Source organism: Brachionichthys hirsutus, chromosome 17, assembly GCF_040956055.1.
Source record: "Brachionichthys hirsutus isolate HB-005 chromosome 17, CSIRO-AGI_Bhir_v1, whole genome shotgun sequence".
NCBI lineage: Eukaryota > Metazoa > Chordata > Actinopteri > Lophiiformes > Brachionichthyidae > Brachionichthys > Brachionichthys hirsutus.
Window position 1 is genome coordinate 10,956,593 of NC_090913.1, and position 26,624 is coordinate 10,983,216.

Sequence of the window (26,624 nt, forward strand, 5' to 3'; positions counted from 1 at the left end):
TCAACACCGCCATCTGTTGGCAAGTCTGAATATTGCATACGTCATAAAGGAGTTTAAATCATTTCACAACTTTGAGTATGTGAAAATATATTTAAGAACCTCTCCGGCGGGTTGGGGTTCGAAAGGTGGTCTGCAGGAGGTGAATCCGGGAGTCAGTCCACCATCGGAGGCCTTTGGGCGTTAGGAATAGGCTAAGATTCCTCCGGTGCCTGGATATGCAGCTGAAAGGGCTCCACGAAGATGAAGTCGCTTGGTGAAAGCCGCATTTTGACTTTGGAGTGTGGTGTTCTGAACTGTTTTGCGATTACAAATAATATAACTGCATATTTGTTTATCACAGTTTTATAAACCTCATTGTTGTGGCCTCCGACACTCATCCAGGCTCAACCTACGTTCAGATACGATGACATAATCCTTCTGCAATGCCACCCTGACCCACGCCCCATCTCAGACGATTGTTGTAAGGCTTTGATTCGTGGTCACCCATGGCAACTGTTGTATGACAGTCCCCGATGACTCACCGGGCTCTTGTGACAGGAGGGCTGACCCAGAAATACCTGGGACTCCCCATCAACCAGCAGCGCTGTGGCGGAGGGGGGGCCTAAATGTTTGAACCTGCCGCCTACGGTCTAGACTGGGTTTTAATCCTAGTCCAGGGTTTGACCCTGATGGGGAATCCTCCACTTGATGGTGACCTCAGCTCTGGGCTAGTCTTCAATGTAGAACTTCTATTTCTGATACAAACTTTCCCCAAATACTTCCACTACAGTACACAGAGTATAATATGTTAACCTGTGGCACATATTCCTCGTGGAGGAAGTCGTGTCACCGTTCCCATCGAGAGAGAAATGCAAATACACGCTTCATGAGGTAACCGTTTTACTGTAAAGTCTTTTTTCCCCCCACATTTTCAAAAAAAAAAGCAGAAGTCATTCCGGTTTATTACCGTAAGACGCGGGGCGGTCATTGTGAATGGACCAACCGGAACAGCTGTAATGTGTTGCGTCACTGCCGTGGACATTACTGCGCAATCCGGGGCGAGTATCCAGACGGAGGCATTGCGTCACAAACAGTTAATGACGTACTCATTGATTATGGGAAAGATCGATAAGGCGGTTTTTTACTTGCGTAAAGGAGGAAATCGATTCTCCAACTGGGCTGATGTGGTGAACTAAAAAAATACCAATGATCAATAAATATTTCAGTAGTGGCCTTCAGGGGGAATGTTCAGGTAGAAACCATAAAAAGTACTCCATGTCAGGAATGCGTGTTTGTTTACGCGTATCCAAGGCGCTTTTGTGCGCAACGATGACGCGCTCCTCGCTTTGACGCTCGTCTTTACGGCGGCCGTGAACGCACCAAGCTGTCCGTCTGAGCTTCTTCCACCAGTTTAATCCCTCCCGTCCGTGTTCGTGATCTCCGGTGTGTTTGTTCTTTACCGTGTGTGACAACGGGCCGGGTGCCGGTCGGTCTGAGCGGAGCCGGGCGGCTCCGTTTGACGCAGGGACGGACTGTGAAAAACTCCGCGGGGAAGTTCCCTAGGAAATCCCCCCCGCCCCCCGGGGATATTATTCTCGAATCTAATCCGACACAATTGACAATCCTCTGCGCATTTCTAAAGACGCGCGACTCGGGGGAAGAGGCACCTCCAAATGCTGGATTATTAAAAACATGGATCCTCGCGTCAAATCCACGGAGCCTGAAATGGAGCGCGCAAAGGCGGAAGGCAAGAACCGGAGTTACAGCACGCTGAATTCTCTCTACCACGAAGCGCGCCAGGAAATGGAGCTTCTGAACAAACAGAGCTTCGTGAAGGACAACATCATCGCGGAGCTGAAGGCGCGGCTGGGGAGGTACGAGCGGATCTACTTGACCGTGGGGGACGGCGAGGCTGTGGCCGTCGGGCCGGCCAAGTCTCTGCTGGAGAGTCTGTGTAAGGAGATCTGCAAACTGAAGCAGAAGAGGAACGACATGGAGTTCAAGACGTCCCGAAGAGCAGAGGTAAGAATAAAGATTTATAGAAAAAGAATTTAAAACCTCGAGTTCAGCTTCTCTTATTCCAACAGTTACATTCCATGTGTTAGAAATGAAAGTAAGAGACCAATGAATGTGCACGGGTACATCGTAAACTCTAATCCTCCTCCTCCTCCAGGAGATCCAGAGGCTAAACGTGCAGCTCGGGGAGAAGGAGCTGGAGCTGGAGCGGGTCAGAGGTCAGCCGGATCACGAGAAGGACCGGGAGATCCAGAGGCTGATGTCCGCCCTGGAGGAGAAGGGCCGGTCGGAGGCCACCCGAGCCGTTCTCTGCTCGTCCCTGGCGGAGGAGGCGGAGCAGCTCCGCGGCCAGCTCGGCGCCACGGTGAAGGTGTGCCAGGAGCTGCTGGTCAGGCTGGAGAAGGGCCAGCCGGGGGGAGGAGAAGGAATGGACGTCGTGGCTCGGCAGGACGACGCAGAGGAGGTTTGTGTCTTTGTCTCTGGGCCTCGTGGAGGGTCGCTGGAGCCTCGTTTGATTTTGGGTTGTAACCGCTCAACATCTCCAGCAGGGGTCGGGGTCGTCTGGCGTCGGCGCCGTTAGCGCCCAAACTCATCGACTTCAGGAGGAGAACCGGCAGCTAAAGCGACGAGTGGGTTATGTAAGTGTTCACATGTTGATCCCGGAGGAGGAGGAAGGGTCAGGGGTCAGGGGTCAGGGTCTGACTGTGTGGTTGGTCCTCTCAGGTGCAGGGACTGAACTCTCAGTGGCAGAAGTACGACTCCAGCAGGGAGGACTACATCAGAGGTTTATGCCAGAGGCTGAAGGAGGCCTCCGGACCGGGTCTGATGCCCGGCCTGGGCGCCGCCAGCGCCGGGCTGCTCCATCACGAGATCTCCAGGCTGAACGGCTTGCTCCTGGAGAAGATGGACGAGTGCGAGCGGCTGGACGGGGAGGCGGAGGACGCCAGGAGGCGGGGCCAAGAGCGAGTCCAGACTCTGGAGCAGCAGGTTGGTGTGGAGCCTCCTGGGATCCGCGGCGTCTGGGACTCTGTTCTATAGGAGTGCACGGAAGTAAAGGCGTCTTTGTTCTCCCCCCCCCCCCCCCCCAGGTCCTCATCTACACGGAGGACTTCAAGTCGGAGCGTGCCGACAGGGAGCGAGCGCAGGGACAGATGGAGGACCTGAAGGAGCAGGTTCATCAGTTAAAACGGCAGCTGCACAAACAGGTGCGGCCACCGAGGGGGGGTGGGGGGGGCAGCTCCTTTTGTTTGTTTCTCACAGTCTCCTCGTAACGTCCGCAGGGAGCGAGCAGGGAGAACCGGGAGGCGGTTCCCTTGTGTCGCGTGCACATTGGACACCAAATCTCCGCACGGCGACACAAGGAGTCCTCGGAGCCTTTACTGAGGGCCACCGCGGACCTGCAGCAGAAGCCTGCATCATCATCGGCGGCAGCGGCGGCGGCGCCCAACCCCGCCTGGAACGAAACCCCGGGCCTATCGGAGCTGCAGTGCCCCCGGTGCCTCGCCACCTTCAACGACAGGGACGCCATCGAGTACCTGAACCACTGCGAGGAGTGTGCCAAACTCTGAGCGGAACGGCGCTCGCCTCGTTGACTCTCTCTCTGACAGTAAGTGAACACTGAAGAGCAGCACTACACGACAGAACCCCCCCCCCCCCGGGTGGGGCTGTTTGGACCCCGCGGAGCAGAACCGTAGACGAGTCGGTGGAGGATTTAAACTTCTCCTGGAGACATGGGAGTCGTTTGGGAAGCGGACGCCAAAGCGGCGCCTGAAACCTGTGACATACCTCGGGGGGTGAAATGACACGCCCCTTTGCACTTTCTTCATGTTCAGCCGATAATGAACCGTAGAAGCGATCGATGAGATCAATGACGGATAAGCTTCTTCTGGATTTAGACACCTAGCGGATAGTGTGGTGCTATTAGTTTATGTTTGACAGAACATCTATCTCTCTAAGTTATATATTCTTAAGATTTAAAATATGAGACTATTATATTTATTCTGTATAAACGGGGAAAGGCAAATCCTTTCCTTTTTGGTTTTTTTTTCTGTTAAAGCCATCAAGCGTTTGTCTTTTGGGATTTAATTGTTTTTATTCTCTACAACTGGAGAAGTGATTCAGATCTTTATTTTTTATCTAATCTGGAAATCTGCTTCTATATTTTGAGATGTGGTGCCGTCGCTTGAGCTGGCACGTTATTTTTGTAATAAAAGACGAGTTTACTCCTCCTTTTAGTCTTGTGCTTTACTCCAGCGGTAAACATGTTTCCTCATCGCGCAGTGTTTATTTCAGAGAACATCCTTGAGCTGCAACTACAGATCATTGCCCAACTACACGGATCTTGGTTACTTGATCCGTGTGTGTGTGTGTGTGCGCTCAGTGGAAACCCCCTTCCTCTTGCCTGAATGGGCATGCTGTGCTGCAAGCGCCACACACACACACACACGCACACACAAACTCAGCTGTTGTGATGAGAAAACGGACCGGCGACGGACGACACCCTCCCGTAACCACCAGTTGGTTCCGTGCAGAATCGGCGGTCCAGACGGTTTTGATTTTAAACGGTGTGTTATCGAACGAACCGGTTGTCATGGGTTCGGTGTTTTGAGCGCAGGAAGCTGGACATCCCCTGCTTTTTTTTTTTTTTTTTTAAAGGAAGTAGGCAGTTGACGTGATGTCTGTGCAAGCGTGTTCATTGTGTGCACGTGAGCACGCCGTCTCTCCAGCGTTTTCAGTAAGTCAATGAGTGCAACAAATTCAAGAGGGGAATTTAATTTGAGTGAATTACCAGCTCGTTTTGGGGTTTTTGTGACTTTTCACTTCTGCATAAAACACAAGTATCAGAAAGCAAATCTAAAAATAGATTTTTTTTCTTGTTGATTGTTCAAATTTTGCTTTTAGCTTAAAGTAAGTTCTTGAACTAGAAGTTTGAAAATCCCCCAAAAACTCAGTTCGTGTCCCTGCAAATTAAGTTTTAGCTTCAAAGGATGTCTTCAGTATTTCATCTAAGAGCCGACCCACAAGCAGGCTGGTCGAGACATGGGGGGGCCCCCAGAACGCCTTGAGGAGTCTGCAGGGCCCCCCACCCCCGCCCAACCACCACCACAACACACCTACAGACACAATAGGAGCTGTAAGTAACTGAACTCCCACGCACTCCCAAACGCTGACCCCACCAAGTTGTGTGGGTGGCGGGAGGAAATAGGTCAAAACCCCCACCTGGGTGTCTGGGAAGTTTAAAAAAATAAAAATAGAATAAATGAGGTGAGCTGATGGCGGTGGAGCGGTTCCTGTTCCTGAAGCATCGGGATGTTCCGGTGTAGAAGGAACATTTCAGTCCAACACAGAATGGATCCTTTAATGTGTCCTAAAAGAATGGGGAATTTCCCCTCACTGAGGAAACCCCCACCCCCCCCCCCCCCCCAAAAAAAAGCAGACGCACTTAATTAGGAATTGAAGCAACGTCTACTTGAGGTTATTTTAAAGTGTGCTGGTTGAGGCAGTTGTCAATGTTTTGAAGTTAATGTTGGTGCGGAAATCCCAAAGTTTTCAGCCATCAAAACCAGAACTGAGGACACAAAGCGCAGTCGGGGAGCGAGGGGGGGGGGGGGGTGCCTTGTCAGAAGTGTCATCCTGAAGCGCTCCAGGCGGCTGCCAAGGGAAAGATCAGGATCCTGATTACAAGGAGACGTCTCCGTCTTTGTTGGGCCGCCTTGTGTTTTAATTCAGCAGGCGGAGGACATCCTTCTGCAGCAAAGGTCAAGAGAAGGAAACGTGTGATGCAGATTTATTTTAAGGGACTTTCACACGTGCCTATTCTTAACTAAGGGAAATGGTTCAATGTGATCTCTGAACAAATCAAAGCGGTGCCTTGTCTTCTTTTAAAGTGCGTCTTCCTGACTTCTCCACATTGGGGCGGTGATGTGGGGCATTTGCTTAAATGTGGTCGAGGCGTTATCACCGCTGACAGAGTTCACACCTGAACTTGAGTCACACCGGTTCGGTTCCCACCAACCCAAGCCTTTTGTTCTCTTCTAAGCATTCAGTCACATTTTTCTCTTAAGTTGGTGAGTTTGAATGTTTCTGAGTGACATCTGGAGGAAGTCGGTTTTTCTTTCTTTCTGTTGCATCTGCAGTCGTTTGACTCCCGACCTACTTTAAACAGACTAAGGATCTTCTCAGGCTCTCTAACCCCTGATCACACACTCATCTGAGCATATTTGATCTTCATCAGCTAAAGCGTGACCTGATTTGAACAAACTTTGTCCCGGAGGGAATGCACTGGATTTCATAATCGATTTCACAAGTTTAAATGAAGCGCCGGATCCACGTGACTCTTATCGATTGTTCACGAGTGGATTCCGTGACGGAAACAACGGCCGTTTGAGGGTGACTCATCCTGTAGTCGCGACCTGTAGTCAGACGTGAAATTCCGGCATTGGCCAGAACAGAACATGCCGGCCCCGAGGTCAGGTCGGAATGAATCCACATTTTTGCATTTATTAGACCACAATTTTGAAGTTTACGCTGGTTAGCCTAGCTTCACCAAAGCTAGCTTAATTGAAATATTGAGCCATTTCTGCATGCGTGTTATTTTCTTTAAGTGTCCATGGGAACTTCATGTAGGAAATAAGGTCCGACACAAGACACATGATCCTGCCGTGCTACTGTATTCCATCTTTCAAAAAAAGAAAGACAAGATTTAATATTACTTAACAATATGTTAAAAGTAGCCCGTTTGGCTTCAGTGTTAATACAATATACACTCTATAACAGACCGATAGTGTGAGGATTGTTCTTTTTTCCATGTCATTCTGAAAGTATTGATACAAGCTGGCTACAGGTTCCAAAGAAAGAAAACAAAAACTGTAACTGCAACACTTTTACTCAACAGTTTGTTAAATAGTACTTAAAAACATTGTCAAGTATTACAATCCCCCCCCCCCCCCTCTGTGTGAAACGAGGTGGGAGAGGCGGGTTAGGGAGTGGAGACCAGCTGACCAAGCCCAATCCCTTGTCAATCGTGGATGAAATGCCGTGCTGGGAGTGGGAAACGATGGGGTAGCAAAGCCACGATATCTCAAATACAGCCTTTAATTCATTACATTTATCATTTTTTTGTAGTTTCCTTTGACTTTTTTCTTTTTCGGGGGGGCGAAGGAAACCAGACAGTGTAAGCATCTTTTGACTACAAGTAAGCCAGTATGGGGAAAGTAGCCAGACCATGACGTGTGTGTGTGTGGGGGGGTGGGGGGGTTCAGAGTAATGCCCAGCTCGGACTAAAAGCACACCGGGAAAACAAATCAGACGCAAAGGAGCGTTTTGTGATCGGTTTAGTTTTAATTCTGCAGGCGGATCAGTCCGGATGGGTCCGTGTGGGGGCGACAGAGCAAGGCAGCACGGGTGTGATTTGGGCACAGCAGGGGGGGGGGGGGGGGGGGCTTGGGGCGGATGACAGGCGGAGGGGGAGCCGTGTGGGTTGGTACAGCTGTTAAGGTACTGGTTGTGTCCCGACAGTCACAAACACCCTCAGTGTGCGGCGAACGTCGCTTTCTTCAAGCTAAAGTTTGACCAGTTGATGGAAAGACGTTGTCGCGTCTGCCGCGCAGAATCCAAACAAAACCTGCACGACAGAGAGGGGTGAGAAAAGGAGACTCCAAATGACCAGGCCGGATTTTAAACGGCTCAATAGTTTCAGTTTTAACTTGAATGCACCTACCTCTTGAAATATTCCACCTCCCTTTCCGTTTCGTCCATTTCCATGCTATCCAGGTCGATGTCTTTGGGCAAGAATACGTCATCTAGAACGAAATACGACACCTCGAGTGAGTTCTGGAGCCGTTCTGTGATCTGGATCTTTCAGAGAACGTCTACGACACAAACCTATTGAGCTGCTCGTCTTGTCGCCCTTCTTCTTCTTGCTCTTCTTGCTCTTGCCTTTAGGCTGGGGGGATTCTGCGCTGGGGGGTTTGCCATTCTGCTGGCTCTGCTCGCACCGGGAGGCAGGAGGGGGAGATGGGGGAGGGTTTGCCGCAGGCGGACTCCTCCGGTCCTCCTTTATTTGGGTGTGCGGCTGCTGTTGCCGTTTTCCACTGGTGCTTCTGAGATGACTCCTGTCCTCCCTCTTTGGTTCCGTGGTTGGGAGGGGAGCCGGCGCCTCGGCCGGTCTGACCCGCGCCGCTTTGGTGTCTGTCGTGGCGGCGCCGTTGAGCAGCTTCACCGTCACGTCGGAGCTCTTGAGTAATTCTGGAGCTTTCTTTACAGCGAACTCGCAAGGGCCCGCTCGGGAGGACCGCTTGGCCCGCACCTTACCGTTAGCCTCAAGCTGAGATGAGGCGGTGCCGTTGTGGTGGGGGGGCGCTGGAGACGCTGGGATGTTGGTGTGTCTCGGGCTGTGCAGCGTGTTGGGACGGGGGGCGTGGTCCAACCGAGGTCCTTTCTGGTCGGGGAGGCAGATGAGGGTTTGCAGCAGCTGTGAATTCCCGTTCTGTAAGTTATCCAGGACATTCTGAGCGGTCTGTTTGAGGGGCTGGGGGTTGTTCTGGGGGGGGGCCGTGTTTTCCTTGGCTTTCTCTTTCTTTTTCTTCTTGGCGGCGCGGTGCTGCTGCAGCTCCTGCAGCCGCAGCAGCTCCTTCTGCAGAGCCGCCGCCTCCTCTTCCTGCTGCTGTTGCCGTTGCTGCTCCTCCAGCACCTGCTGCTGCTCTCTCTCGCGGGCCTCCGCCTCCAGACGGGTCCTCTCCTCCATCTGTAGGGCAGAGACACGCACACCTTCAGCACATCTTAGTCGCTGGATGGATGTAAACCGGTGCTAAAAGCGACTCCAGGTCACCTTCTTTTGTTTATGTCTGGCCCGTTTGGCTGCTTTAGAACTGGAGGCGGGTTTGCTGTCGGCGCTGTTGATGAACTGCAACAGGTCCTCCACCCGCCTGTGGTCCTCCACCCGCCTGTGCTCCTCCACCCGCCTGTGCTCCTCCACACCTCCGTCTCGTTCTATTACCGGTTGGTGCTCCTCGCGTTTGGGCTGCTCCTCCTTACGCTTCGTCAGACGCAGCCGCAGCTTCTCCCGCATCTCGGCATAGTTTCGACTGGTCGGAGCGGCCGGAGGCTTTAAAAGTAAATGATGTCATCAGTCCGCACTTCGGACGCGTTCTCCAAACTGATAAGCCCTTTGAATTATTCATTTGATTGCAAGTGCAAACCGTAGAGTGCGTCTTACCCCGCCGTGCCCAAAGAACTCGCAGTAGCAGCAGTCGCAGTACTTTCCTTCCTTCTGATTGGTGGAAGTGGAGGTGGAGGAGCTGTGCTCGGAGCAGCTGTCCTCGTCCTGACTCTCCTCGCCGTCATACGGTTGGTCGTACGCCCCGTTCCCCTCGCAGCGGTGGCCTTCGCAGTCCGGATCACTGAAAAGAAGGTACTTAGAGACTGGCTTCCTGCATAACCGCCAAGCGTCCATGGCAACGGTCTTACCTGCAGACGCTGGGAGGTGCGCTGATCAGGCCGTCCGTCGAGGAGGCCGGAGGCTCGGCCGGCGGGAGGCACAAAGCCTGGTGGGCCTCCATGAAGTCCGGGGCTGGAGCGGCCACTTTCGGAAAGGGCTGGGATCCCATTGCGGGAAGGTGCGTGTTGGGAGCCGGGGGCAAGGAGGGGCAGGAAAGCGGAGGGAGGGAGTTGAACCCCGTTGTGCCGTTCTGGGGGTTGGCCAGCGTCGGCTGCCGGTGGTCCTCTTTACCCAGATTGTGAAACACGTCGTCTGGAGGAGACAAAAGATGTCAGATAAGAAGGAAACTTCTTCTGTGCACCAAAACCAAACACAAATGTAGATTATTTATTTTAGTCCTGAATTGGATTTATATTATGGATTAAGAAGCAACCGTGTGGATCCCAGGAAGATCGAGTTGGATCCGGATACGAATGCCAAACGCTACATGGATGGGCGGGCGATTACTTGACTGGACAGCGGTGGCAGCGCAGGACACGGCGGAGGGGGAGGAGGAGGCGGCCATCACTACTCGGTTGGTCTCCATGAAGGCATCCTGGAAATTGTAGAGACACTTCTTCTTGGCGCTGCTCTTCTTCTGCTCTTTGGCTTCGGAAGAGGAGCACCACGACGACGACGAGGATGAAGACGACGACGACGACAGGGACGAGGAGGTGGACGAGGAAGGGGGCATTTGGGCGGGCAGCGGGGGGTGCTCCCCTTGCGGGCTGATGGATGACGGTGGAAGGAGGGGCACGTCGGCGAGGGGCGGTCCAAGCATGTCGCCTGTCGTGAAGAGAACGCGAGACGAGACGGTAAACGCTTTCTGATTTGAGCTGCAGTTCTGCCGCGTCGGCGGCGCCGCTCACCTGGCAGGGACTCGGGTAGCAGCACAGACGGGTTCCAGGTCTTCATCACCGCGGCGTCCCAAAGGTTCTCAAACTTCAGAGAGAGGCACTGCAGCGAGCTGTTCCAGTCGCCCGCCCCGCCCGCGCTCCCAAAGCAGTTCTGGTAAACGTGCTCCGGTAACGACGGGCTGAAGGCCGGCTGCTTGGCCGCGGAGTGGTTTGGCGTGGGGTTTGGGGGCAGGGGCTGAGGACGGGAGAGGATTAGAGACGCGTGTGTGTGTGTCGGCCGTGTGCTACAGAGCGACGCTCACCTTGCAGTGCGTGAGAGGAGGACTGGGGGGGTAGAGCGCCGGGTGCAGCAGGGGCCGGGAGAAGTTGTGCAGGGGGACGTGGCCGTGGATGTGGGGGTCAGGGTGGGCTGGGGGAGTCTTGCCGTCTGTGAAGAACTGGTGTCCGACGGCGGGAGGGGGTGCAGCGTGGAGACGGCTGGGGGGCGGGCACGAAGCGCAGGCGGGGTCCTGGTGGCACAGGTGGCACTCGCAAGCGTGTTGCAGCGGTTCGACCTGAGAGCGGCGGCAGAGCACGAGCGGCTGATTCTCAGGAGCACGTTTACGTTTGGCTGAGCATTCATTCAAGGAAAACAAAATGGCATTGGAAGTGCTGGAGCACCTGTTGGTGGTTGTAAGACGGCGGGGGGCTGTTGATCTTTGCCGTGGGACGCTCCTCCTGCTGCCCTCCGGGCTCCCCGGGAACATCAGCTTCCTCCTCGTCGCCCTCTGATGAGCTGCTGCAGCCGGCGGCGCGACGGGCCTGCAAGAGAAACGCGAAGAATCCGTTGGGATTTCTGATATTAAGAGTGGGGTCCGGGGTCCGGGGCCCCTGACAGCCCCCCCCCCTCCCGGATGAGTGCAGAACTCACCCCTGACTTTATTGCTACGCCGTCGGCTCCATTGATGTTGCTATGATGGCCGTTCACCGCGGCGGTCACAACGCCGTTATCGTCATATCCACTCATGGGGTAGATGTCGCCGAACTTCCTGGACAACGGAGGCACGCCTTCGTCGTCGCTAATACTGGAAGCAGGAATGTGGTCGGGTTAAAAGAGAGACGGAAAAGAAAAGGGGGAAGATTGCTCTCAGTTACCGGAAACAAACGGGCTAGCTTACAAAGTGTTGGCGTCCCCCTCAGGTAGGAGGAGCCTGGGATGCTGCTGGACGGGGATGGGAGAACTGGAGTTGGAGCCGGACGCCGAACTTCCGGACGAGAGGCTGGGAGGGTGAACCTCCGTCAGGTAGTCGCAGGGAGGTTCCACTTGAAGGGGCAGCTTGATGTGGAGGTCTTCAGTGATGGGGGAGTCCATGATTCCACATGTCAGGATGTGGGAGAGACTACAGTCGTCGCAGGTGCACCTGTTGGTGGGGGTGGGGGGGGGGATGCAGACAAAAGTATTAGAGCAATAATTATCACAGCAGCTAAAAGCGGGTCAGGAAGTAGGAAAGGAGAGAACGCGTCTGGGAATCCTGAAAACTCACCTTCTTCGGTAATTGCAGTTTGGACAGTCTGGAATGCCCAAACGAGAGGAGAGCATTCTCATGGTGTGTGTGAAGTTGTTGTCTGCGGTGGGGGGCTTTTTACTGCTGGGTAGCTAGAGGAAAGAGAACCAGCTGAGAACACACACACATAAATATGAACCCGCCATGGCCGCTCTGTTCTCGCCTTCATGTACCTGCTCTTCAACAAATCTTCTCTGCTTGAAGAACTCCCAGTCCTCCTTCAGCATCCGCTGCTTCGTCTTCAGGGTCTGGGAAACGACAAGAACATTAACTTACAGATGTGAAAGGAATGAGAACTGGAAAATATCCTGATCGCTTACGTTTTTGCTAATCAGGGACTTGTGTGGCTCCGCTCTTTGGCTGGCGAGACTCGGCCCCTCCACTTTAAAAAGCAGCTGTGAAACAGTCGCATCCGTCCAGTTTGAATTCCCATGCCTGAGTTAAGTACCATCCTTTATGCCTCTTTCGTCCTCCCTGTGTGTGTGTGTGTGTGTGTGTGTGTGTGTGTGTGTGTACCTGCTCATCTACGTAATCGTCGATCCTCTTCTCACACTCCTGCCATTCCGTAGCCACCGTCGCCATCTCCTGCTGCAGCTGCTGGTAGCATTTTAACAAGCTCCTGTACATATCTTCATTGTATGAATCATGGGACGCTGTGCCATGTCTGGAATGAGGACAGAATGAGACGCACACGTTATGAAAGGAGCCTCATTGTAAGGCTCGACATGGAGACTTTGTACTCATTTGCAGAGTAAACATTCGTCTAACTCGGGGTTAAAGCCGCTGATTAGGCGACAGTTATGGGCGAGTGACTCGCTCTCCAAACAAGTAAAACCAGATCTTACTTCAGCTGTGCAACCAGTGCAGGTAAACTGCTGTGCAAGTTGGGTTCAGAGAACACCAGATTCTCAAAAAGGTGCTTGTTGTGCAGTTCCCACGTCACCTGGAATTTCTGGAGGTGCTCGTTCTCCTACAGGAAACGGGACACGCGAGTCTTTAATGGAGCCGATATAACACGCCTGTCACTCTGACTGCACCAGGGGTGAACCGACCAGGGTGAGCAGGAAGCTGCTGATGGTGCATGCGGCTTGGCAGAGGGCGCTGTACTCCTCCAGCAGCAGGGAGATGAACCGGTAGGCCTGAGGGGGGCCTGGCGCTGCAGCAACGGCCCCCACTGGCCCGGCGCTCTTGGGCCCTGCAGAGAGGTGCTTCAGTAGCCGCACCTTCATTTCCAGGACGTATTCGCGGGCTTGCAGCTCCAAGCGTTGATACAACTGAAACGGGTCCTTCTCACAGAGTCTAAAGGGGGGGGGGGGGGGGGATAAAATGGAAACCGTTTTTTATTAGATCATTTCTATGTGAGGAAAAGCTTCCTGTTGGTGTGCCCACTACCGGTAAATATCATTTGTTTCCCTAGTCACCCCACTCTACGGTGTCAAATGTCGCCTTAATGAATCATCCCACAGCCCAAGATCCTGTTTCAGGAAAAATGTAATAAACAAAATAATAGCAAAACGTTAAAGGGCATTTAATCCAATTGTTTACAGCAGTGAAGGCGACGGCTCCTATTTGCTGTCGCCGCGGTTTCCTTATGCAGTTCAATAGAGACCCCTGGTGGAAAAGCGCTTATAGAAAATGCACCTGTCAACCAGCTCCTTCATGCCCTCCTTGTCTCTCTCTAAGGGCCGGTCGTGGTCATCTGCTAGCGGCGTTCCCGTCCGTCGGTAGATGCAGCGCACCAGGTAGCGAACCTCCGACCAGTGGCTCTGCAGCTGCTGTGACTCGCTCTCTGACTCGGCGGAGACGTCCCTGTTGTTCAGGATGTGAATTCATAAAGACACGCAAACGCAGACACTAAGTAACGAAGTGAAATTGGATTTGATTCGGTGGGTGTCGCTGCAAACCGACCGTCGCTCGCTGCAGGCCTCGCAGCCGCAGACCGGATCAGCAGCCGTTGGTGCGGCGGGGTCCGGAGCAGGAAGCATCGGTAGCGTAGGCACGGCGGCGAGCAGTCCGTCCCCCGTGACCGCCTCCTGGCCCAGGTTTCCATTGCCCACAGACATGTGCAAAAGGAAGTCCTGGCTCTGTGGCAAATGTGAAAAAGAACAAAATATATGCATCCATTTTTGTACTTTCCTCAAGATACGACCAAAGAGACATATCTGAAGTCCAGATTTTTTTATATTAATACCATCACTGTTCCCCACAAAAGGCAACTGACTCACCCCCAGTGACTGCTCCAGAGAAGTATGCCGGTCCTCTTTCTCGACTGTCCGCCTGCAGTCGGGGCACACCCACAGAGGCAACTGGAGGGCGCTGGGTGACTTGCTGGGCTGGAACGAACCATTGTGCCCCACCAGCCCCGTCTCTGAAGGCATGACGCCATCTTTACGCTCACATCGGCACAAAAGGCAGCGATCGCCAGCCGTGTACGGAGCCCGCTGGTTCAAGCCGAAGGTGAAGGGCGTCTGTGGTGAGTGTTGTTAGCAGAGGGGGGGGGAGGGGGGGGGGCATGATGAAGATCTAACAGTGCCCGCAGGTGAATGTCTGTAACAGTCGGCGTTCATTTACCTGAAGGACCCCAGAGAAGTCTGCATTCACTGGTCCTTCCGTGAACTGGGGGGGGACGCTGTTCGCTTTGACCTGAGGGATGCAAAGAAATCGGATGAACCACCTTTCACTTAGTAAATGTTCCCTTTGATTTTGTTTATTCGAACCTTCCTTCAGCTTTGTGTCAGTATAATGTGAATGTAAATGAGCGATTATCTTTCTGCCATGTCGCCAGCATGTAGAGCCCCCCTCGCTTTCCACAATAGGGCCGTTCAGACTTCAGCTCAGCAGATGTTGCAGGCCTTCCACTATTCACAAGGCCAGATCTCCGTCTCCTTCGTGTGCAAGGATTCCCGGGCAAGACGCGGAACCCCGACATTCTTCCTGATGGTCGTTCCATCAGTATACGAGTGTACGGATGGGTGATGACAAACCCTGCTGCGTCGGTCATGCCGGGAAGGCCGGAGCCTTGCGCTGCAGCCTCTGCCATCAGCAGGGCAAATGTTGCTCGAGTTCTAAAATGCTTAGCGGTTGATAGACTAAAGAAGCTTCATATGAATGTAGTTCATTCCACCGTTTACAGATCGTACCACATTTCTGATGGCTCACATCCAATGCTAGTAAACAGGGTGAAACCGACACCTTAGCAGAATGATTGTAGTTGTGATTTTTGTGTCTATAAATACAAAAAGTACAGTTTGAAGAGATTCAGTGTACTTTAAATATGAACTTAGTGCAAGTACTGCCAACGTCGCTATCTGAGCTTCGATAGTCGATCAAATGAAGCTGCTTGTGTGAGCTGGGAAAGCGGCATTCAAAAGTAACAACTCCGTTGCTTTCTAGTTGCTGTCTGGTTTTTATTATTGGTGCAAAAAGGAATTCTACACGAGCATTTTTGTCTTTCTGCTCAAACAAAAGCTTCATGGAAGATAGCCTCAAGTCTCAAGAGGTGAAATAACGCTTAAAAGCAGTCTAAGAGTAATCTGCCATCCGTTTAGATTTATAATTGTGCTGAATATTTCAGGCTGATCTTGACAGGAAGTAGAGCTCCTGTAATTTCTGAGTTTCTTAGCTACGTGTGTGTGTGTGTGTGGTTGTGCACGTTCAAGGAAGTAACATCCTGATTATTACTAACAGGCAAATATCTACATAATAGTAGTCGAATAGCTGTGTTAAAACAACACAATCTGCATCAATCTAATGCTCATCTACGATTATTAAGTGGGAAAACAATTAGCTCTTTGTCATGATGCTTGTAGTAGCTTGTCATTTGATCACGTATCATAAACACACACTGCGGTGCTGATCGATTAACATTCTGCGATCATTGGCTGCATTTAGGATTTTGACAAAGCCAAAAGCCAAATAAATTCTGACCCTGAGCCGATCTATTTATCGCAAGTTCAACTCACATTTTAAGACAATGAAACGACGTTATTGGATCGGAGCTGAATTATTGTGTGTAACTAAAGCAAGTTTATCCCCTCCTCGGGCAAATATGATCAAGTTAACCATCTTTTTTAATCAGGAAAAATGGACGATCAGCTTTGTAGAAGCACAGCGAGGCCTGTCGGGGCTTAAGTTGATAGTCTCTTTGCGGTTAGCATCAGCTAGCATTACTGTTTATCTGCGCGATAGCGACCCGTATCTAACCGTGCCGGACTTGCAGTTCTCCGGATTAGTCTCGACACGGGCCGATGCAGTCGCTATTTGGTTGAGATGAAAGTTATCAAGTCAAAAAACGGCGCTTCGCGGTATGAAAGTGGTGGATTCGGGAGCGGTGTCTTAACTTAAGCTAGCAGCTACTAGCCTCGTTTGGCAGCGCATCCGTAGCACCACGTCCGTGTTTCAGTGCATCTTTATTGCTCACGTTCCCTGCATAGCTGTAGGAATTGCTAGCTAGCGCGACAAATATGAGTTTCTCGCGTCAATAATTAACATCTTCAATTCCTAGTTGCGTCGCCTCAGCCTGCTTTCCTCGGATCTGTGTCGGGCCAGTATCAGACATGTTTAGCAGATAATACTGCCAGCTTGTAGCTTATTCTGTCGTATCCATGCGCGGCGCTTACCTCTCCGTTTATGCCCGTCATGGAGCCTATATTCCCGTTTCCTGTGCTACCGGGTGTCAGGAAGCCGGCGACAGACGCAGGTGTTGCTGTCCCCGCACAGCCGAGGGCCGAGGCGACCCCGGCCTTGCCAGCGCTCGCGTTGCAGACAGCGCTGCAGCTACTGCCACCGCCCCGCTTGTTCTTCCTGCGCTTAGCCCCTCGCTTAGCATCGGTCGGACTCATTTTTCCTCCACAAAAGAAGAGAGACAACTTGCCACGCAGAACTGGCAGAGTCTCAATTGGAATATCTGCCGCAATTAATTGGGTATAAATTCGGGTTATTGATTTAAAAGACACCCAAAATGACAAGACACCCAGTTCCAGCAAAGTGTAAAGCCGACTTCATAGATTCCAATATGGCCTCTGACTGGGAAGCTTCAGTCAGGGTTCGGTTTGCGTTGCGACGCTGTGCGTCCCACTTCCCGGGGCTTATGGGAAATTGAGGCTGTTGCTTGAACCCTCCGAGGACGCCCAAAGTGGTCATTGTACCCCCCCCCCCCCCCCCCTCCAAACAAAAATGTCAATTTCAATATAAATCCATTGATATCACAAATTCCGATACATTTCATAAGATATTTGCGATAATAATATATTTAAATTGGTGTTATGTCCAATATGAGACCAATATAAGGACCATCACAGTGGGATCCTAGTATCCTTTAAACAGAAGGGGGGGAATCCTATTGATTTTATTTGTTCTTATTTTAAATCGAAAATGGAAAAATAAAAATAAAATGAGCGCTCGTTTTTCTATCCAATTCTGCAATTAAAATAGAATTACCAAAAGACTAACACCTTTGTAGTTTACAGACAATTAACCAAAAGAAGCCACCGAAAGAAGTAATTATTAATATTGTTTAATAGAAATGCAACGCAAACGTGTCACAGACATACTTTCCACGTCGGACGGAAACTGCAATGAGTCTGTGTCGACAGCAGGGGGCGAGCGCACGCAAGCGGGGGGGGATGTGAGCTGCTGCTGATGACAGTCAAAGGCCTGCACGGCGGAAGAAGTCTTTCCGGGGTTCGGTCATCACGACTACTGTGCTTGAGAGCGAAGGACCACCGATGACCATTTCTTAGTATATCTTTGCAGCTTTTTGCATCAACAGCTGGGGCCTTTTTTTGCCTTTAAAGAATCCATTACGGCACCGCGGTTTCTGTGAGCCACCAACATTACCACGGCTAACGACAGAGAGCTAAATAGTTAGCCGCGGTCGCAGACAGGTAATGTCAGCTAAAGTTTTGATCATTACCACTCCCTTGTGGAAGTGAGTTGCATATGTGGCAAAAAAAAAAATCAGCATTTGTAAAAAAAAAAAAAGAAGAAAAAACTCGATATAGGTTTCCTAGAAGTTTAAAATAAATTCGTAATCCGGGTTAGGTGTTGTTTTCCCCACTACGCTAATGTTAGCTAACAACAACACGTCAATGGTTCGTGATGCGTTCAAGTCCACTCAAATGGGGGAACTTTTAGTTAAACTTAGCAGGAGATAAGAAGTAAATAAATATTTCCTCTGATTTTACTTTCCAAATTCAGTATATTCATTTTAATGTGTTCCAACCAGGTAAACTACCTGTCACAGGTAGTTTGACCAGCGCAGGCGCCTGTTTCAGAGGAACAGCGGAACATTAAGCAACGACATGTTTGAAAGGCGAGCTGAAAACTAATGTTAACTATAAAACAAGCTTTTAAAAGCCTGGAACTGCACACCTCAAATATTCATTCAAACCGGCAGGTTTCAAATCGAATGTCACCGTAAAAAACGGCTTTTCATAACCGATTATATCATTTCGAATAAATCAAATACGGCTCCCAGAGCACCGTATACTTCTTGAGTCTATGATTTGATAATAGTACAGTACTGTTTTTGTACCCTATTAGTGCACTACGGTGAGCTATCCTGATGGGGACACATTCATGCCCTCGTGTCTGTCTCTTTCCAGGTATGTCTGAAGTTAGTCTTGAGGCTGAATCGGGGAAGACCTCAGCCAAGGACCCTCAAATGGAGTGTGAGGAGGAGGAGGAGGAGGCTGACAAAGCAGAGGAGATTTTGAGTGACGCCGTAGAACAGGACAGCTTAGACGACAGTAGAGAGGACAGAGATGAAATCTTGTATGACGTTAATATTGACAGCGATGAAGGAAATGGTGATGAGTGTGTTGAGAAGGAGGAGGAGGAGGATGAGGGTGTTCAGAGGGAACGAGTGGTGGCACGCGGTGACAGCGGTGCTGCACACGTTTCTGATGGTGTAGGCGTTGGACATGAAGGGAATCGTGAAACACCCGGAGCACCGGAGGAAAGCGGAGAATCGGATCCTGAAAAGGTGACATTTACCTTCCTTTTTTGGGCGATGGGCCTTTTCTAGATCTTCCTCGCCATGCGCTCGATCACGCTGCTGCTTTCATCCTGATTTCCTCCCCCTGGTGGCGGCCCTCTTCCAGATTGTTGCTGTAATTATGATTTAGCTGCAAAGTGATTGTGTTTGTGCCTCCGTTTGCCTGAAGGTGACGGGCGAGCGCTTCCTGCTTTTGCCGGATGTTTTAGGAACGCACAGCTGGTTGCAGATGTGGCTCGGCTGGGTTGCTTAGCGGTGGGCTTCCTTTTGTGTGTGTGTGTGTGTGTGTGTGTTGTTATAGTGGGAGTCGGTAAGTACACACTCCTGGGTTCTCGCTTGCTGTTGTTGGACGCTGAATCGCTGTATGAGCCTGTTTGTGAGTTGGTTGTGCGCGGCGCTCTATATGTTGCCAGTCACATGATCCAGTGAGCGAATCGGGTTCGGATGCTCGGTCACTCCCACATTTCTCCCGCAGCTGGACTGGATGGCGTCCGGGACTCTCTGGCCACGTTTCTTTCTTTCTGACGTCAGAGGTGGGGAGTTTGAATTCTCTCCTTTTAGCTGCTCCGGGGCGAGTTTAATCCAGATCGTTCTTCTTTTTTTTTTTTTTTACGGCCTTCTTTGAGACGCGTCTCCCTTCCTTTCGGCAGCTGTTAGCCTACGTAGGCGTGTCACATTCCCCCGTAGCTGGAGAGGCAGGGACGTGATCCTTGTCCCCTCTCAGCTGACGCATATAATTGGACAAGTCGCTCATTGTCGTCGTCCCTCTCGCCCTCCCATGCTGCGTTAGTTTGTATCCAGGATACGGAGCTGCAGCGTTGCAGCAATGGAGGACACGCCCCGCCTTATCGGAGCCGGTGGTTCAACAAGCCCAGCGGGGCTCGCCTGAGCGAATCATATGGCTTTAAAGTATTTATGCGTGTCACATGACGCAGCTCTCCTCGCAACACAAGCTTCTTTACATCCACCGGTCCCGTGTTTATTTTGGAGACTGCTGTCGGGCGGCTTTAGAGAGAGCTTTAATTTTGGCACTGCAGGGAACCGTCCCAGCGAGGACACCGTTTATCAAATTTGCTCAAAAACATCCGTGCTTCAACGTGACGTGTGCCGCTGATAGAGGCTCGTGTTTCAGATTGTTTTGGCCTTTGTTCTGCTGACGCGGTGGAGCCAGTTGTTCTGCAGGGACCAGACCCGGATCTCGTTGCCCGATGATCTCAGAGCTGCGTCCTCCTCAGGGTTCAGCTATTATTTATAAGGATCTTCTTCAGGTTTACTAATTTCTGATTGATTCATTCTAATATGCTCGTTCAGTACGGCTCGCACACCTTTGCCTTCACTTGTACCTTATCAACAAAGCGCTGTGTGACCTTTCAGAGCTTTATAGCAGTTTGGCGAGTGTCCCGGTTCCCAAGCCCAAAGCAACTGGGCCGCAAAAAACGCAGCTTGATGCCCCAGCTGGGCGTTCCATGCTGCCAGCAGCTGGCTAAGGAAGGAAGATACCTTTTGTCTCCACCCTGTGACTTGCTGCAAGGCAACATCTGAATATGCAGATAAATAGCCAGCGTGTCGGTAACATTCAGAACCTCGGGTTGGAGCAAACCGGAGCCGCTTTGTGTAAACATAAAGCCACATGTTTGAAGGCCAAAGATAATTTAAGCCGGTCTTTTCCTGCGTCGCTGGATTTTTCCGACCTCAAAAGACTCGATTAAATCTGCCGGGCTCAATGCGGCCTGAAATGTTTGATGTCACCGTAACTTGTGTTGTTATGGAAACGCCCGGACGAACGTGTTGACGAGGAGCCAGAGCCTGACGTCGGAGGTCGCTGCTTGATTCCACGATGCAGGAGTGGCATCCGTCTGTCCCTCAGGTTTCGCAGGGACGACTTTTATGACCTCAATCGTTCTTCTGCGGTGGGGGGGGGGGGGGGGGGGGATCCTGGGAATTTTATGAATAAGGTGGAAGCATTGGGCAGTAAAACGCCACGGCAGGCCTGTTGTAAAATGAAGTGAAAGCGGTGCGATGCAGCTGCTGCCCTGGCGTGTCTCCTGTTGCACCGGAGCTTCCTGATATCCTGGTAAAACCTGTAACGCAGGAAATGGATTCCCCAGATCACGATCAGATTACATCTTTATTGTAACCGTTTGCTGGGTTTAATCATTTTTACTTTTCTAATAATTCTCGTCGCCTCTTCAGGACGCGTTGATCGATCATCGGGCGGCGTGCGTTCTGTCATCGAAGGACAATGATGAAGAATAACCTGCTGCGTCTCACCGTCTTTACAGGACAGAGCGATGGCTGAGGGGTTCCACAGAAGCTCAGCCGCCGAGATCTCCATCACCAGCAATGGAGACCTGGATCAGAGCCCCGAGGCGGTATTCCAGAGGGTAAGGCTCAGTCCGGACGTTTAGACAGCGGCGTCTCTTATTGACAAAGACTTAATGGCGTCCCGACGGTAAAGCTGATAACGACACCGCTACCCGTAAGGACCGACACTCTAACTGAAGATTCATTGATTAGATCCACAGAGTTCATCCTCTAATAAACTATTTAGAGTGTGGGTGCCCACACTAAACCCTCCATTGAGTCCTCGTCGTCCCGTCTTTCCTCTCGCTGCTCTTGATAACCAGGGAACATCTTTTTGGTAATTATTTCGTAGGACCCCTCCCCCAGCGGCCCTGGAGGAGCCCTTAGCCTGTCAGACTCCGGCGTCGCACCCGGCAACGCCGCTTCAACGGCAGAGGGCATTATCGAATCGGGACCATTCAGGGGTAAAGCTCCTCTCCTCCGCTCCTTCCTTCTATTTCTTGCTTCAGTTTTTGTGTTTGAGCGTCTCATTTCGCCACACACGCCGCTGTCCGTGTATTCTCATTGGTTCGTAATCCCTGTGAAATCCGATAGGCACACGCTTGAATTTATAATGCTGGACACACAATTGAATTAACCGAGTGTCCTTTTGAGCTCCGGTTTTTGATCCTCCTGTCTTTAAATCCAAATAAGCGTTTCCCCCGTTGCGGAGTGCCGCCGCCGCAGCCCGTTTACCGGTGCGTTGCCATGGCTATCCATGCTGTTTATCCATGATTTAGGCTTTCGTTTGGAAGCACAGAGACGACCTCGTAGTATTAAACAAACGCACAACGACACTTCCTCCTCTTTGTGGCGACACGTCGATGAATCCTAACTCTGAATGTCCCCCAGGCTCAGCCAGCCTGCCCTCGTCTCCCGTGACGCCTGTAGCGCCCAGCTCGGCGGTCGCTAGCCGCCTGGCGCGCTCTATGAGTGACAGTCAGGCCGTTGAAGGTACCCACAGCGAGTATGATGCCGATTTGTCGCTGTGCTTGCGCTAAATTAACTGCAGACTGTTACTCCCCTCTTGGTTCTTCATCCGTCTCCTACCTGCCCTTTGTGTTCCATTCAGAATCAAGCCGTTCTTCTTCTCCGCTCGCTCTCGTGGGCTCTCAAGGCTTAACCTTTCAATCACCCCGGGCTAACCGAAGTCGATTCCTGCTTTGCGGCGACTAATCGTGAGCGCGGCACATTGCTTCGAAGTCGTGATGCAGCCGTCGCTTTGCTTGGAAAGAAAACTGCTTTTGCATTTTGCTTCCGTGCATCTTCCTGCTTGTTTGTTGTCCCGATCTATTGATCCCCCCAACATGGATGAAAAGAAGTAAACGTAGAAGTGAGTGCACCAATAGAATCTGTCCTTAAAATGGCATGTTAAGAAGAAATGCTTTTAATCCATCCGTCCATGATTCTTTCCTTAACTTCCTTTTTCAGGTTCTAGACTGAAAATGCTTCCTCTTCTTTAATCTGGTCTGTTCCTCTTCTTCTGGTTTAACTGAATCTAAGCTTAATCACGCTTTAAATTCTGACTTTAATTGTGCAGGAGAACTGCAGGCCCAGCCGGAGAGTGGAGCGGTGGTTCTTTCGGATGACCTGAAGAACCCCGCCATGGATAAACTGGACCTCGTGAGAAAGTGGAGCATCAACACGTATAAAGTAATCCTCCCCTCCTCCGCTGTCCTCTTCTCTCCGCTCTCCTCCGGATTGCCTCTCGACTGAAAGCCGTCTCGTGCGTTGGTTGACAAGCCTCCCGTCCTCCGCAGTGCACCCGGCAGATCCTGTCGGAGAAGCTGGGCCGCGGCTCCAGGACCGTGGACATGGAGCTGGAGGCTCAAATCGAAGTCCTCCGTGACAACAAGAGGAAGTACCAGCACATAATCAAACTGGCTCAGATGCTGACCGGCCAGCTGTCCCAGATGATGCAGACGCAGAGACAGCTGGGCGACGCCTTCGCCGACCTCAGCCTCAAGTCGCCACAACTCCACGTGAGTCCAGAGAATCGATAATGCAAATGTGACGAGGAGCACAGTGTCTATTTTTGTTTTTCAACGACTCTTTCTTCAGGAGGAGTTTGGGTACAACGCTGACACCCAAAAGCTTTTGGCCAAAAATGGCGAGACGCTGATGGGAGCGATCAATTATTTCATCTCCAGCGTGAACACATTGGTGGACAAAACGATCGAAGACACCATGCTGAATATCAAGCAGTATGAGTTCGCCAGGTCGGTAGTCCGTTGCGTGTTTACCCATCAACGTATTTACGTTCAAACGCACACCGAATGTTTCCCACGCTGCTCCAAACCGCTTCTAGGATCGAGTACGACGCGTACCGTACCGATCTGGAGGAGCTGAACCTCGGGCCACGCGACGCTGCCACCCTGCCCAAGATCGAGCAAGCTCAGCAGCAGTTCCAGATCCACCGGGAGAAGTACGAGAGGATGCGCAACGACGTCTCCGTCAAGCTGAGGTTCCTCGAGGAGAACAAGGTTGGGCTGGGATCCGGTTCTTACTGCAACGGCGCGTCGTCTGTCGCGGCAGGTTCGTGCCTCATCCCTTTTGATTTCTCCTCAACCCGACAGGTGAAGGTGCTGCACAACCAGCTCATGCTGTTCCACAACGCCATAGCGGCGTACTACGCTGGAAATCAGGAGCAGCTGGAACAGACACTCAAGCAGTTCCATATCAAGTTGAAAATGCCGGGGGGGGACAGTCCATCCTGGCTGGAAGAGCACTAATCACTCCCATTGATTCCACGGTGTGGCTCGGTTCCACAGGATCCTCCTCCCACTTCCTATCAGCTACTGCCTTTCAGACATCCAGAATTGTAAATCTTTTAACCTAACGTGAAGAAAAACAACAACAAGCCCTTCGACACTCCATTTTACTGTTATGTTAAATCATCTATTGCATCCTGAAATCGTAGGACAAGCACTTTGATACCGTTTAACAAACTTTCTCAAAAAAGGATTTGCTGCCGTGAAACGTATCTGGAAACTGTAAATGTCCTTTTTGTGTTCCAAGTTTATGAATGTTGTTTCTCAGCATGGCAAGACGCGTAACGGCAGCTACTGGTCACTTTAATAACAAAATGATTAAAAGTGGTAGTTTGACTTTATGGGAAACGTGCTAATTAGCGCTCTAGCTAAGAGTTAGATGGAAAGATCAACACACTCCAAAGAAGTGAATAGCCTTAGCTTAGCATGAAAATTTATAAAAATGTGCTAATCAGCAAATTTAAAAATTGTCTAAAAGATTGGCTGTGTTTTTTTGTTTTTTTTTGTAAGTTATGATCCTCAGGATGGAGTTCGGCTAACGGTTTCCATCTGATTCAAGTCTTTGTGCTAAGCTAAGCTAACCAGCAGAGTGTACTGTTCTAATCTGCACATCTAACTGCAAGTGTTTCACAAAATGTCAAACTGACAGTTTAAACGGAGGCTGAAACACACAGTGATCGCTTTTCACAACAAACTAAAGGATGACGTGACGTTTAATCGGCAGCAGCAGCATCTGTCATTCTTAGTTACCCTATTTTATCGACATTTATGGCAAATGAATCGCTGGCTAAAACCTTTGATCCTCATAAATTCTTTTTTTGAATGAAGGACTGGCCTTATGTGACAGAACGTGCCTTGATGTCTTGAATTTACTCTTTTCCTTCCTTTTAACGGCACCTTGTTGTTTTCAACAAGGCGTTGACACTATACCGGGTCTTGGAACCAGCCAATCAAGAGAATGGACCAAAAGCACATCTACAAAATACTCAATCACATCTGTGTTTCAAAAAAAAAAAAAAAAGAGCCGCCGTCTATTTTAAGACTTCTCAAAGATATTTATCTTGATTGCACACATGCACATTTATGCATTTGAGACTAATCACAAAAGAAATTGTATAAAATATAGGGTGGAAACCAAAATGTGAGACACTTTTGTAGATTTGAGAGACCAGCGTGTTCGGCCTGAGCTGCTCATGGGCTGTAAGAACTTCTATTTTTCGTGGAGGACCGGAGCAGCATCCTCACTCACAATCTTTTACGACAAATCATTGTTCCTCTGAAATAGATTCTATATTTGTAATGTTCTTTCTTTTATCTCCAGTATGTAGTCTGCGACCAACGCTGCCCTTTGGCTTTCTTTCATAAAGACTTTCAGAATGATGCGCTAGCACGGAATGTGCTAGTGGCTCTCTAACTTTATAAGAATGAAATATTAACAAGACTCGATGTGGGATTATGGATGTTAAGCCTCTTGGGGAGGAAATAAAAGTTCCTTTTCATTAAGAATCTTTTATGTGTGTTTATTTCTCTTGACAAAATGTTGTATGAAAGTCACCACCAGGGGGCGAAAAATGACAAAACAAAGAAGACACTTTTCATCAGAATTTATATTCTCATTAGATCCTTTTATAGATTTGTCTTTTTTTCAGTTTAATACATTTGTATTCTGATTACCTTACCCACACAGAATTTGGTTAATCATGACAAAGCATGATAATGAGGGAAACTGATTATTATTTCCAGACATATTTTGTGTAATTAAGTTGTGCATTTAAAGAACTTTGCATTTGACGTGTTCAGAAGTCTTTTTTTTATTGAAAAGCCATGGAAATAAACAATTCCACAAAGAATAGGGCTGTCAATTATTATTCTTTTTTAATCTTGTGGCCCAAAACGTCCGCCTCCTGCCTGCGCGCTCCTGGGTCACGTGAACGCGCCTGCTTCCCCACCTGGCCCAATCACGCACGAGGACGCGCTCGGCTCCGCTGCTGCTGCTGGGGCGTCTCTCCTCTCCGGTGTTTGCTGCTGCAGGACGGCGGCGGCTCGCTTCACCGGACCGACCCGCCAGACCCGGAACGAGACGCAGGTTTTCTCCTCTGAAAAGTATCCGCCACTAACGAGGACGAGCCCCGGCATCCCTCACGGTAAGTCAGGCGGGACGGTGCCGCCGCATCTCCCGCTGCGTGGATGAGACGCAGCAGACGACCTCCGGCTGGAAGTCATCGCGCGTCTTAGCGCGATAACGCAAAAGGTTCTGGGCGGATCTGGATGGAACTTTCAGGACATGTTGGGGATGTTTCCAGGAACAGCTGCTTCCATTTTGGTGCTGATCCACAAGAGATCCTGGATTCTGCAGCAGTTGGAACCATTTCAGTCGATGGAGCTTCAGAATGTGTTCCTCAGTATCTCGGTAGATTGTTAACCAATGTTAACCGAGTTTCGCACAGTCATGTAAGGTGGGCATTGCTCTCTTGCTACCGAATTTCATCTGGATCGGATCCAGATTGACGTTGGGAAAGAATATTGCATTTTAACATTGAAAACCACATCAACTGATTCACTTTTGCTTTTCATGGTTGGTGTATAAAGACACCAAGAACACTTTAGAACCTTTTGCTGATGATCCAGATCACTGTGTGG

At 50.5% G+C, this 26,624-nt stretch overlaps 3 protein-coding genes across 4 annotated transcripts; 2 read left to right on the forward strand and 1 right to left on the reverse strand.

Moving 5' to 3' along the window:
* The first annotated feature begins 898 nt into the window (after positions 1–898).
* Positions 899–4,229, forward strand: tnip2 (TNFAIP3 interacting protein 2). 2 transcript variants are annotated; one of them, XM_068751098.1, is made up of 6 exons: positions 899–2,001; positions 2,153–2,458; positions 2,541–2,633; positions 2,719–2,982; positions 3,084–3,200; positions 3,276–4,229. In XM_068751098.1, the coding sequence occupies exons 1-6, from the start codon at positions 1,672–1,674 to the stop codon at positions 3,561–3,563; spliced, it is 1,398 nt and encodes a 465-aa protein (XP_068607199.1). In that variant the 5' UTR covers positions 899–1,671; the 3' UTR covers positions 3,564–4,229. The 2 variants fall into 2 exon arrangements, with proteins under 2 accessions (XP_068607199.1, XP_068607200.1); XM_068751099.1 differs by having other exon boundaries at positions 2,544–2,633.
* A 2,430-nt stretch (positions 4,230–6,659) lies between these two features.
* Positions 6,660–16,714, reverse strand: fam193a (family with sequence similarity 193 member A). The gene is made up of 23 exons (XM_068750767.1): positions 16,493–16,714; positions 14,445–14,516; positions 14,099–14,341; positions 13,782–13,957; positions 13,515–13,682; positions 12,926–13,172; positions 12,719–12,843; positions 12,390–12,537; positions 12,194–12,268; positions 12,047–12,121; positions 11,853–11,965; positions 11,487–11,729; positions 11,240–11,393; positions 10,990–11,130; positions 10,632–10,883; positions 10,342–10,564; positions 9,911–10,258; positions 9,463–9,745; positions 9,212–9,395; positions 8,825–9,100; positions 7,879–8,740; positions 7,715–7,796; positions 6,660–7,618 (listed from the first exon to the last, which is right to left on the reverse strand). Exons 1-23 carry the CDS (start codon positions 16,712–16,714, stop codon positions 7,525–7,527), a joined length of 4,806 nt encoding a protein of 1,601 aa, XP_068606868.1. The 3' UTR covers positions 6,660–7,524.
* A 1,749-nt stretch (positions 16,715–18,463) lies between these two features.
* arfip1 (ADP-ribosylation factor interacting protein 1 (arfaptin 1)) lies at positions 18,464–25,484 on the forward strand. Its single transcript, XM_068750712.1, has 9 exons — positions 18,464–18,858; positions 21,153–21,254; positions 21,527–21,638; positions 22,066–22,167; positions 22,754–22,866; positions 22,974–23,195; positions 23,275–23,432; positions 23,522–23,696; positions 23,790–25,484. Exons 1-9 carry the CDS (start codon positions 18,481–18,483, stop codon positions 23,943–23,945), a joined length of 1,518 nt encoding a protein of 505 aa, XP_068606813.1. The 5' UTR covers positions 18,464–18,480; the 3' UTR covers positions 23,946–25,484.
* Positions 25,485–26,624: the final 1,140 nt, after the last annotated feature.

Coding starts and splice junctions, on each gene's coding strand:
- tnip2 (XM_068751098.1), top strand. CDS start 1,672: ATGGATCCTCGCGTCAAATCCACGGAGCCTGAAATGGAGCGCGCAAAG. Junction 2,983..3,083: donor TCCAGACTCTGGAGCAGCAG/GTTGGTGTGGAG, acceptor CCCCCCCCCCAG/GTCCTCATCTACACGGAGGA. Junction 3,201..3,275: donor AACGGCAGCTGCACAAACAG/GTGCGGCCACCG, acceptor TAACGTCCGCAG/GGAGCGAGCAGGGAGAACCG.
- arfip1 (XM_068750712.1), top strand. CDS start 18,481: ATGTCTGAAGTTAGTCTTGAGGCTGAATCGGGGAAGACCTCAGCCAAG. Junction 23,196..23,274: donor TCAAGTCGCCACAACTCCAC/GTGAGTCCAGAG, acceptor CTCTTTCTTCAG/GAGGAGTTTGGGTACAACGC. Junction 23,697..23,789: donor GGTTCCTCGAGGAGAACAAG/GTTGGGCTGGGA, acceptor TCAACCCGACAG/GTGAAGGTGCTGCACAACCA.
- fam193a (XM_068750767.1), bottom strand. CDS start 16,714: ATGAGTCCGACCGATGCTAAGCGAGGGGCTAAGCGCAGGAAGAACAAG. Junction 13,683..13,781: donor GAGGCCTGCAGCGAGCGACG/GTCGGTTTGCAG, acceptor CCTGAACAACAG/GGACGTCTCCGCCGAGTCAG. Junction 11,730..11,852: donor AACTGCAATTACCGAAGAAG/GTGAGTTTTCAG, acceptor CCCCACCAACAG/GTGCACCTGCGACGACTGTA.